General features: G+C 40.2%; 1 protein-coding gene across 3 annotated transcripts in view; it reads right to left on the bottom strand.

Moving 5' to 3' along the window:
• Positions 1–12332, bottom strand: part of gdpd5b (glycerophosphodiester phosphodiesterase domain containing 5b) — a 54915-nt gene that overhangs the window by 8840 nt on the left and 33743 nt on the right. For all 3 annotated transcript variants that reach the window (XR_008338528.1, XM_053423151.1, XM_053423150.1), the window contains exons 4-11: positions 9749–9842; positions 9496–9555; positions 8691–8789; positions 7733–7826; positions 5113–5258; positions 3805–3887; positions 2291–2441; positions 399–620 (exon numbers count right to left, since the gene is read on the bottom strand). Coding sequence is in view for 2 of the 3 variants with exons in the window: in XM_053423151.1 (XP_053279126.1) it covers positions 399–620; positions 2291–2441; positions 3805–3887; positions 5113–5258; positions 7733–7826; positions 8691–8789; positions 9496–9555; positions 9749–9842 (949 nt within the window). In the remaining variant the exon portion in view is untranslated. The remainder of the gene's footprint in view (positions 1–398; positions 621–2290; positions 2442–3804; positions 3888–5112; positions 5259–7732; positions 7827–8690; positions 8790–9495; positions 9556–9748; positions 9843–12332) is intronic.

Raw genomic sequence — 12332 nt, 5'->3', positions numbered from 1 at the left:
AGTATGACAACGTCAGGCTATGCATTTCTAATAATAAAAGAAGACTATGTGCTTAAATAAAAAATGCCAGGCATCAATGGTATGAGGCTGTGAATCCTCCAGTCCTTCACTCAGATATATTTCACAATAAAAACCTTATCGAAACAAATGAATGGCTTCAGTCTCAGAAACATTTACTGCTTATACTTCTAAACAGATATAGTTAGTGTTTATAAAGATGTTTGTGACATATTCAACATATAAATGCATTACAACTGTGGTTAAAGATAATCAATACATTTATGGTTTAGAATATTTGACATTTCCAATCATCCTATCACATTAAATATGTTCAGAATGAATAGCCAGACATTGTTCTGCGGGTGCTTGGTCCATGAATTGGGCTCTTCTTGACCTACCAGGTTCTGAGGAACCCGAGACTGCTGCACAGCATGCAGTGTGTCGTTGATCCAGCTGTGGTAGAAGGGGTGTTCCAGAGGTGGTCTCCTGAGCCTGAAAACCACTGTGCTGTTATGGTAGGAGGACAGGTTTAGAAGCTGCTCCAGGCTGCACACACTCTGGTTGGCAATCAGAGTCTTCTCATGCGAGGACAGTGCGTGTACCGTCCAATAGGGGTCCTCCTAAAACACAGGACCTCATATAAGGGGGTTTCATTGTTTAAAATATGATCAAAACAACATAACACTTCCACTGCTAAAAATTCAAGTGTGTTTTTGGAAACCTGAAGAGAAATATATATGCATTCATAATCCTAATTGTTCCTTTGAATAAATGCATTTATTTTAATGTGATGTAGACTGTTTGGAAAATGCCTAAAGGAAATACAAAATTCTTTATTTCCTTCACATTCTTTCTCGCTTCAGTGCTCCCTCACTCCTTTTCAAAGCTAACAAGCTCTTTTTTAGGTCATCCATGATGTGCTTCACCTCATCATGTCATTTTGATGACACGTTTAATAATCAATCAAGACATATTATGTGGCATGTTCTGGCAGATGAATCAGACGGACAATGACAGTGACTGTACAGAAGTAATAATGGTATTTTGTGGAATAGATATCCAGCAACAATGTATGCATGTGCAGTGTAAATAGACTGAAAGAAGGACAGAGGAGAACACAATGTAGATTCAAACGAATACTGACACAGCAGAGGCAGAGCAGCAAAGTGTGTCTGTGCAGCAGTCTGATCTCATAAAATCTCAGCTTCAGTAGAAAATATCAAACAAACAAACAGATTTTACAGAGATTATTTACCACAGTAGCTTGGAAGCCAGATGACAAGAGTAGTACAATGTCTTGACTGATGAAGGATTAAAGAGCCCACAAAGAAGCAGTTAAGTAAGAAGTTAGGAGTGCAGGAGCAGCCAATGGGTAATTAGGAATAATGGATAATGTCATGTCACCGTTTCAGTTCCACATTTCATTTCCTGTAGATGGTACATCATATGGATGCAGGTTGGTAAGAGTATATGTGGGTACCAGGTAGAGTATACTTCACATTGGTCCAGATATTGACTTTTAAATGATTTGCAAGTTCCAGTCTGGTTGGTGTGGTTGGTTGTGTGGATTTTCTACACTACACATGTCTGTAATAAAAAAAAACTAAAAACCATGTGAAGGAGTAAAAAAATACTCTGAGCAGGTTATATTAACTATATTGGGATTGAGTTTGGTTTGGACACAAAAAAAAAGTTTGGGCCCGGGCTCGATTAGTTTAGTTTCTCTCGGGCTCAGACACAAAATTAACCCTGTAAACACACACTACAGGACAGGCTGTATTTACATTTGGGTTGCCTTGGTAATGGTTGTTACACTTGATTAAACGGTGTTCAGACACAAACCCATTTCATTACTTGCCCACCGGCTACAACATCGTTACATTTTTTCCTTAAACATAAACTTATGGAGTTTCTTTTTGTGTTTCAGCGACCACATCACTACACAGTCTTCTTGTTAAATTTCCAGTGTGACCAATAACACAGCTGTTGTCACAAGTTTATTGCCCCGTGGGAGACTTTCAACAATGTGACATCCCTAATTTATACACACTTTTCATTGCTTGTTTGTGTGTCTCATCCTGTCTGGAGCACTAGTCTGGCACATCAGGTTAAAACAAGTAATTTTTCTGAAGCATTCTTTGACCCTGAGAATCTCTGAAACATAAATTGATCTCAGTGGTTAGATGAAATGGCAGATCAGTTAGAAAAACATGATTCAATGGCCTATGACTTATATTGCACATCACGCTGTGTGAAAAGCTGAAATGGCTTTAAAATAAACCAGAACTACCTTAAGGAACCACTGTCCGGCATTGAGCTGCTGCAGATCTGTCCAGTTAAAGAGTGCGGCTTCATCCATCTGCCTGTCTGGGAAAACCTTCTCTACGTCTGTGGTCCTCCGCAGCGTGCGGTCATGCATCAGGAAAGGCACTCCGTCCACACTAGTGATCAGAGACAGGTTGGAGTTGGAAAGGAAGGTTAAAAAAAAAGCAAGAAAGAGGAGATTGTACATAGAACTGATGAATGATAGACTAATTTCTGCTATGCGGACGACTCCCAGCTCTATCTTTTCACCAAGCCCAACATTGCCCTCCCACCATCTTCCCTCTCTGACTGCCTCACAAAAATAAAATCCTGAATCACTACATTTTCTCAAACTTAACTGCAATAAACTTCTCCTTGTTGGCACCAAGTCCACTCTGGCTTCACTAACAGTTGACAACTCCACAGTTTCTCCATCTCCTCAAGTCAAGAGTCTGGGTGTCGAACTTTCGAATCTCAAAATAATAACATCACTAGGTCTGCATATTTCCAAATACGCAATATCAACTGACTCCGTCCGCCTCTCTCACCTACCAGCAGAGCTACAGTGCATCCAGAAAACCACAGAGCTTCACTTTTTCACTTTTCTTTTGGCATAGTTTGAATGTGTGTGTTTGTGCACTTTGACTATGTCCCCTATATGGATGTGTGTTTGGAGCAGATTGCTGACAGGTGAGCTTCTGAGTAATTAGACTTGATGACAACCAGAGCGACAGTGAGGCGGGCGGGCGAACACGCACGCACACAGAGAGAGAGAGACTTTTTTTTTTTACTTTTAAGATAACTTTTATTTAGATCATTTCGAGATCTCTCCAATAGTAGCATTGGCCAAAAAAGAGAGAGAGAGAGAGAGAGAGAGAGAGAGAGAGAGAGAGAGAGAGAGAGAGAGAGAGAGAGAGAGAGAGAGAGAGACACACAGGCCAACAAACACTCACCCTAGCTGGGCCAACAAAGCAACCCCCCCCCCACTCCTATACAACAACTCCTCCTCAATCACTTCACATGCATGAGATGACAAGTTTACCCGCTAGCCATCATACACCATTATAGTATCCACTCTCCAACCTCCCTCTCCTCCTCCAAGTGTGCCTCGCTGGGCCTAGCCTGTCACCTCCCATTATGTTGGTGATGTAATGCCTCCATCGACAGACTTCAGCAGTTAATAACCTGAGTGTGTGTCCAGTTACTCCTGTCACGTTTTGAAAGAGCTCGTAGCCATTGCTTGTCTTTTCTGACATAAATCCTAATCCACCTCATTCCATTATATTGACAGAGTAGACAGTTATCAAAAGCAACAAATTGTGTTGTGGTTGATAGTACGTAATGCTTAATACTGGTATGCATGTATTTTGGGGAAATCTGAATTATGATGTCATTGAAGTAAATCAGTAAGGCATAATCTAGACGAATTCAAAAATAATACAACATTTGTTAAGCTTTGTCATATGGCTGTATTGATCAACTTTGAGTGTGTATGCACACCTGATAGCCACATCAGCTTCCAACCCCGTGACGTTCATCTGCAAAGCTCGCTGGAAGGACCACAGTGTGTTCTCTGGAGCCAGCTGGAAACCCCCACACACACAGAGTAAAAAATAAACAAACAATTACACAACATATTCGTGTTGAACTAATAGATGACATTCCTAGAAGTCCTACTACTGAGGAGAAATATGACAAACAAAATGTAAACAAACATAAAAAAGATCTACAAAGTAAAAAGAAAATCATAAACAATATGATGTATATGAACATGGACTCCTTCCACTGAACACAGAGAAATGGTGTAAAATGAAAAAGGGCAGTGCCATATTTTTCTCTTCAAGTCAAGGTTTAGCTCAATACAGAGTCAATAGATTAAACACTTACTAAAAATTCATCTTCCCATGAGACTCCATGAGTAAAGCTAATATCTGGGAATGATGCCATAATCAATATAGATTCCTTCTGGGAAACTGAGTCACGTCATGTGATTTTTTTTTTTTTTAGATTTCCAGTGAGAGTCTTACAGCCTCGCAGATCTACTCCTAAATTTAGATTCCACTGTGAGGATCGATCAGCGTTTCAGAGCAAAAATCCACCTTCCCAGTGTTGTATAATACTCAGCAGTTTAATTTACCAGGTACATTAATACTTCTTTAGGAGGTTTAGAAGCGTTTACATTAAACTATGCACCTAAATAAAATATGAAAAAAGAAAATGAGGTCTGCATTAACCATAATAAATCTTCCTTCTAAAGCAAACTTAACCAGAAGCCTGTTAAAAACTGTAATCTGGGGTCTAAAATCAGATCAGTGAGATGTGGTGTGACTGAAAAATCTAGACATTGTTCTCGAGAACAGTCGTCTCTGCATGTCTTTGTATTTTACAGAAATACACAGAATACAGCTGGTAATATATTCTTGCCATGCATCCGGCAGTGAAAGCTCCCGGGTCTGACCGGCCAATGTTTGTGGACTATTTTCAGTTGCAGGACCATGAGGTCATTAACAGACTAGAATAGCTCTGGGAAGAGCAGAAAATAAACGTTATTGAAGAACGAGGCGGACAAATATCTTTAAAAGGCAGCAGAGTTTTTCCTCTGCTATCTCCAGATCAGAATCTAGTGGTGCTAGAGGCTCCATTTCGCAGAGGCTCAGTATCGTCAATGGCACCAAGGCTTGGGTTTGATTCCCTCTGAAGCCAGTATCACATAGCTGAAAGTGTATGGTAATGAAAGAGCATATGTGATACAATTTACTTTGCCTGTTTCCCACCTCCAGTTTAAATGAGAGAGGTCAGCTGACTTACCATGGAGGCTCCCCGAAGACCAATAACGTCAGGACGGGGTTTGAGAGAGGCGCGTTCCATGATGCAGGGGGAGGTGATGTAGAGGGGGGTCACATAGAGTCCCAGTAACAAACTGAGATACAGCAGCATGACGACCACCTGGAACCCTGGGGCACATACATATGACAATATAGTTTGATCCGATATCCAGATACAATTGCAGATGTTGAAAGTATAGATCCAATTAGCTTGTTTTGCTGAAATATAGATGAGAAGATTGATTCCACTGTCACTGTGTTGGTATAGTAAATATAAGCATAGCCTTGCATAAAGACTGTAAAAAGGGGGAAACAGCTAGCTTAGCTCTATCAAAAATCTGCCCACTAACACCTCAGAATATCACTAATTAAAATGTCATATCTCATTTATTTACAAAGCGTTAGGGATCAGATTCTGTTACCTTTGTTTTGCCTCTCCACCCAGTCCCAACCTCATCTTATAAAGACAGACATGCACATGCTATAAATTCTATGATCTAACTCCCAACAAAAAATCTAAAAAGTATGTTTAAAATTTGTCAAACTTGTTTTTTAAATGTTACAAATAAATCACATACAAATTTGTACTGCCTATTTTTTGATTTTATCCATCTAATAAATACCGAATTCTCTCTCTGTCTGTCTGTCTGTATGTGGAGCACATATCTTGAGAAACATTCACCTTATTGGCATGCATGTTGTCAAGAGCCCAATAAAGTGTACTGTTTGGTGCATTTTGGACAAAATACATTGAATATAATTAACGTCACAGAATTTTTAATAAAGAGATGAACAGCTCTTTGTGAAGTAGTGCCGTAGCTTGAGGGTTCTGTGGACTGAGCCCCACAGCTGGTCTTCAAATACTGCAGGTCACTTTTACATTTTCAGAAAGAAAAACTCAACCAGCATCACCAAAGGCCTAACAAAAACCCCATTACAAGCAGGCAGGTTTAGAATATTTAGTAAATATTAAATATGACATTATTTGGCAAATAACTGCCTTGGTAATATTTAGTTTAGGACTGATAACGGTTATCATCTTCACCTGTGTGACCAGTAAAAACTACAGCTCATATTCTGAGACATAAATAAATAAAGCCATACCTCTGACAATCATTGGAAAATGATAAGAAACATTTTATCATAGAGAAAATTGATGCAACATCTAGGACTCTTATTCATTTTCAAACAGATGTTTTGATGGAAAAAGTTGCTCTGAATATAGATAATGTTCAGAACTGTTTATAGCTGCACTAAGAGGCCAGTGACATTGACATCAGAGGCCAAGGACATACAGAACACTTCCTTCCCTGCATCCACCTTTGTAAGTGAGCGATGAAGGCTACAAATGCAGGCAGACACACGTGCGCGCACGCAGGCACACACACACAAACAGGAATGTATTTGTTTCAAGGTCAGCTGTGGGGCGGGGTTGAGAAGACAACTCTTGTTACACACAGGAGATTCACAGTCCACACACACACACACACACACACTTTGGTTTTCAGACTCCATTCTGCATTACAGCAGAGATGCTACATCGGGAGGAATCAGGCCAAAACCTTTCCACCTCATCTACATCTCCAACAGCTAAACAAAAAGCCCCTTTTTCCTCACAGTACAAGGCAGAAACTGACATGTCCAGAAATATATATATAACCCACTGGAGTTAAAATCATCTTAATCAAATGTATCTTAAAATTAACTAAAGGTGCGTTCAGGAATGCACTTACAACCCTGAACATTTATAGATGAGTACTATGCTTGAATGCAAATGCCTGAATAAGTTGTCCTCGGTCACTGTCCTGTGGATGTATATTTCCAGATGGTGAGTGTTCTTCAAACACATTCATATTTCAAAACAGATTAGGAATCTTCATATGTTTGGGCATTTCGTCTTTATTGATAAAGGATGGTAAAGCCCAATTCATGCTTCTGCGTGCTACGCAGGTAGCCTACACATCAGAGCATTCATAGTTGTGCGTAAGTGTGTGAGTCTTTACACCACCCGAAACACTAGATGTGGTAGAGTTTCTAGGCTGGTGTTAAGTGTCTTCCGGTTTCTGGTGAACTTATTTACAAATCCTGTAAAAAATGAAGGAAAAGAAAGACATCGTACACGGTCGTTCCTTAAACTTAACTAAAAAAAGTGGTGGCGAGTCTGGGTGGAAATTCGATGCTCCATGTGAGCTGTCCGAGCTCCCGACAGAGCTTAGTTTTAGTTTTGAAAAACAATGTACATTACAAACATAATTTACAATAAATACCTTATATATCTGGCAAACATTTTTACGGAATACAATAAGCCTGGTACATAAATGACAATTAACTTCAACTGTATTTACACCTGTTATATCCTAGCAGTGCGAGTTAGAAAACACGTTCAGTGCTGCTAATCCCCAGAAAGAGTCCTGCACCTGAGGAGAAAACAATCCAAGGTGTCCGGGCAGGAAAACATCACATGAGACTGAAAGAATGTTTGTTATCTCCGACACCCTGGGTAGAGGTCCTGGCCTCCGTCCACAAAGTGTTAATCATTCACCACTCTTCCTGTTTCTTCATGTAACAGTGCCTCGTATTCTGTGTTGCGAGAGTACACATACTTGTTTTCTCTGCGCGGGCGACCTGTCCAGCCACAATCCAAGACAGTGCTGTGACAGCAGCGAGAGCCCCTATGTGCAGGAACGGACCTGTCGCCTGGTCAGAGATGTGAGCAAGAACAGAGAGGAAGAATAAGAGACGATAGATCAACAGAAAGGGACAAAAAGAGACAGAGATAGGGCAAAGAGAATTTGAATTTAAGAGAGACAACATAAGAAATATAAAGAAAGAAGTCAGAGAGGCATGGAATTACAGAGATTATCTGGATTTAACACATCAGTTACACTACTCAGAAATAATAGATACAACTGAAGGGCGATTAAATGGTATCAGTAGTGTGATCTGTCCACTTCCAACACTCACTCCTCAGAGATACGTTGATTATGCACTTACTTGGATATTATTAAGGAACTTAATGTTACCAGACAAAATGCAGATATTACACTTTATTACCTCCACAAAGGAGATTTTGTTTCAACCCCTGTCTGTTAATAAGCAAGATGAAAGAATCTGGCATGTTAGGGGACTCATTCCGCCTCTATTCTAGCGTGTGAAATTTGGTGCAGGTTGACTGAATTTAAGGAGAATTATTTGATGAAGGTTTGCTCTCTTTTCTAGTTTCATATGGAAAAGATATTTTTTTCTTCTTCACACTGGTTAAAGTGGTCATAGCTTAATTAGTCTTTGGAACAACAAAGAGACAAAGCCTAATTTGTTGTGTATACTGTAAATAACAGACTTCCTTCCCTAATGCATGACAATACTTTAGAACTGAAACTTATCAGTTCAAACTCAGAGCCCCTTGTGGCTGAATGGATACAGCAAATGCCACATAACCAAATGATCATTGGTGTGAGTCCATACTGTCTCTCTCCCCCCCCCGAAAAAAAATTGATGTCCAGGTATTTAAAGTGTCTTTGGGGCTTTCCTGTGTTTTAGTGCGCTGACTCTGGTGCTGACCTGCAGGGAGATGGGGATGATGTCCCACTCTTGCCCCCATGTCTGATTGATTGATATCACCCCAGCGGCGGTGGTGAGCAGAGCAACGGTCACTCCAACCTGTGTGAGCAGAAAGGGAGAACTTTGACTACAAACAGTACTTATACATTGTCACAGACAGACGCACAAAGACAAAAAACAGATTAACCCTGAATAGCTCCCAGGCCTGTCACACCTCAAACACCGTTTGGTTTCATGTGTTTGTTTTGCAGATAACGTTCTCGAGCAGGTAATTTACTTGGCTTTCACAAGCTGGTTCAAGACAAGTTCAGCTGGCGGCACTGAATGAACACATGCAATCACCAAACAGCAAACAGATAAGAGGATACACACACAAAAAATGTACACACACACACACACACATATATCACAGACTATATTAGGGGGACAAAATGAAAGCTCCCCAAAAGTGACGCCAACGCCTCTCCATCGTGGTGGCTGGCTGCAGTAACAGTAAAAGTGCAGGTTACAAAAAAAATTCTGTGTCAACAAAGATGGCTTCTGTCTTTTTAAGTACCTCGGCTGAGGGAAAGAAGACATTTGGGGGGCAAAAGATTTGACGATTTGGGCTTCATTTTTGAAAAGCGGGAGAAAGTGAGAGACTCATTGTCCATCTTTATATAGTCTAACATAAACACAGAGAGAGAGAGAGAGGGCGAAAGAGAAACATAAATCTATAAATCTTGCTGACCTCTTTCCTTCTACCTCCGAGTTTTCCCCGCCAACACTCACACAAACACAGTGTCTCTCACACTTGGCACATTACCTTATGGAGCCAGTGCAAATTTAACTGTTGTCCAAGTGAAACGTGGCAAAGTGCTAAAATCTGAAAAATGAGATAAAAAAAGAAAAGAGACACACAGATAAGAGTACAACTTTCAAAAACAAGTTTTCTGTCTCAAAGATCACAGATCCACTTGCTCAACATCAACATGTGCCTACGCTTGTCTGGCAACACATTTATCATGAGCGCAGCCTGCAGCATCTCCGCATTTGTGTGTATCTGACGTGGGACAGACCATTAAAAATGCAATATAGGTGAAGCCGGCAGCGGTGGTTGCCAGGATGGGAACAGTGCCATCACTCCACTCCCCAGAGCGGTTGTAGAGGAACCTGCAGGAACAAGAGAGGAAATAATGTTTATTCATTTGAGCACTCACCTGCATTTTATCACAACTAACTGATGTGAAGTATGTAGTTTAGCTTTTAAATAATTATCAGTCACCTTTAATCCCTCAAATACAAACTATGCCTTATAAATTGACGTGAAATGATGACAGACTTTTTGCAAGGTATTGTTAGTTTACGGGTTTGCAGAATTATGTATTTGTAATGGATCTGCGGCTAGTCAAGTCAAGCACAGTTAGAAAATGAAGACCCATGCTCTTTAGCATTGTAGGCTGCTGCTGTTTTTCAAATGTCTCCGATATACCGGCAGACGATCAAGTAACCTTGAGATTAATGCTTTATTGTAGTAATAAAACTAACACAGACAGTAGCCTCAAACTGCAGACATTATTACAGAGAGCATACAGACCAAATAGATTATGTGATTGCTATAATTAATGGAAGGGTGGCAAATTATTAATAGCTGGTTTCTGTCTTGAGGAGGAACTTAAGAGTAGGACACAGACAACAAAAATATCCAGACTTCACAGCATGCAGCAAGACATATCCATGAAACTGTAATGTTAGTATTACCATTGCTATTACTAGTGAAAACATCTCTCATTATTCCTTTTTGAAAAAGTAGATGCCCCGTATCAATCAAAGTTAGCAACTCTCTTACAGATGAAACTTGTTTTACATCAGTTTAATCATGGTGGTAGGTAGTGCCAGCGCGCGGAGCTTTTCAGCCTTCTGACTCCTAAGAGAACAAAGTCATCAGTGCGGTCATATTTTAATGATACAAGAGTGCTGGGGAAACTTGATCAAAGACCTTATCTGCAGAACACGTGGAAAGAAAGCTCAAAGTCTGATGTGGGGGCTTCTGAATGACCCTACATATTCCTGTGCTGCAATTTGCATTGTATTGGCAGACAATTCACCTATCGCACACAATAATGTTTACACACTTAACCAACAAGTTTAAAAAAGCGATAGAGAGAGCAGCGGAGTCAGTGTGTGTGTGTGTGTGTGTGTTTGCCATTACTTTTCTTTCATGCTCTAGGACTATCATAAATAATTAAATTATTATCCAGGGCAGCAGGGCTCCATCTGATTGGCCAAATATATTGACATGCACAGCGTGAATCCATGGCCCACCACTCATTACATTTTAAGCCGTCTTTTGCGATACGTAAATCGTGAATGTTGATATGGCGATGAAGATACATTATTGATAAATCGTGTAGCCCTTACATTTTGTGTGTGTTTGTGTAAGAGAGGGAGAGAAAACATGAGTGAAATAATATAAAAAATATTTTTGATTATATATCTGTTTTTATTATAATTTAGCCACATGAATACAGATAACCATGATCATTTTGGTCACTTTAATTTTGACATGACGATTTCCCGCAATTACAACTCTAGTATAAGTAAACACCCATGTCACTCCGAGCTGTATTTCTCAAAACACTGACACTGGGCATATCAAAAGGGTTACAGCCGCAGAGAATTACATCAGGGAGCTGGTTTGAGAGGCCCGGAGCTGCAGCAGGGACACTTAGCTGGACCAGGACACAAGGCTACTAAATCACAAGAACACATAGAGGGCAGGGACGTCATCTCTGTGATTATCTGTGGAATCCACACAAAACGCAGGAAGAAGAGCAGGAAATGTGTACACTTCCTATTAAAAATGAATGGTAAACGTCTGCCCACCAACAATGATATCAAAAGATAACAAGAAGAACACACTGGTGGTGAGACTGCTGATAAAAGTGAACTGGGGTGAATGTTCGGGGAACTGAAAAAAAAGAGGATGGAGAATACAGACAGCAAAGGATGTTGAGAAAAATAGTTTGTTAAAATGTAAAATGGGTGGGAAATAAGGGAGATCAAAGGGAACTGGGATACCACAGAAACAAATGACATTGGGTAAGGAAGATTAAAAGAACAAATGTAAGGGAAGGAGATGATAAAAAAAAGGTGACATTGTAGAGGTGCCTGTCAGCTGCGGGGGAGGGGGAAGGGAAATAAGGAAATTGGCAATAAAGATGACAAGTGTATGTTACATTATAGCGACACAGTGGCTATTTGTACTGTAGCCTAGCCTATAGAACGATGTATTCACAAGGGATGATAGATATATGTTTGTGGCCTAATGAGGTCAATTATAGGAAAATTTGCACTGTTATTTTTTTCAATATAGTTACCCCTTACATTTAGTCCAGTCGTGGAGTATAAGGATCCTTGTCATCACCCTAATGGATATTGATTAGTCTTCCAGAATGAGTGTCCTCTCTTCATCTCCATGCTGTAAGAAGGGGCACCCTTCCTTCGTGTTACCCTTGGACCTCCTCGGTAGAAAAGCCCTTGAGACTGACATAGCAGATGACTGCCTGTCCTTTTCCAATTTTCAGTTACCAATTATAAATAAGAATGGCGGAGCCCAACAGTGGCCATAAAGTCAGTCAAGCTGCAACAGATTTCACACAG

The sequence above is a fragment of the Pleuronectes platessa genome, chromosome 5 (genome assembly GCF_947347685.1).
Source record: "Pleuronectes platessa chromosome 5, fPlePla1.1, whole genome shotgun sequence".
Classification (NCBI taxonomy): Eukaryota; Metazoa; Chordata; class Actinopteri; order Pleuronectiformes; family Pleuronectidae; genus Pleuronectes; species Pleuronectes platessa.
Note: the sequence above shows the minus strand (reverse complement) of the source record. Positions and strands in the feature narration are given on the sequence as shown.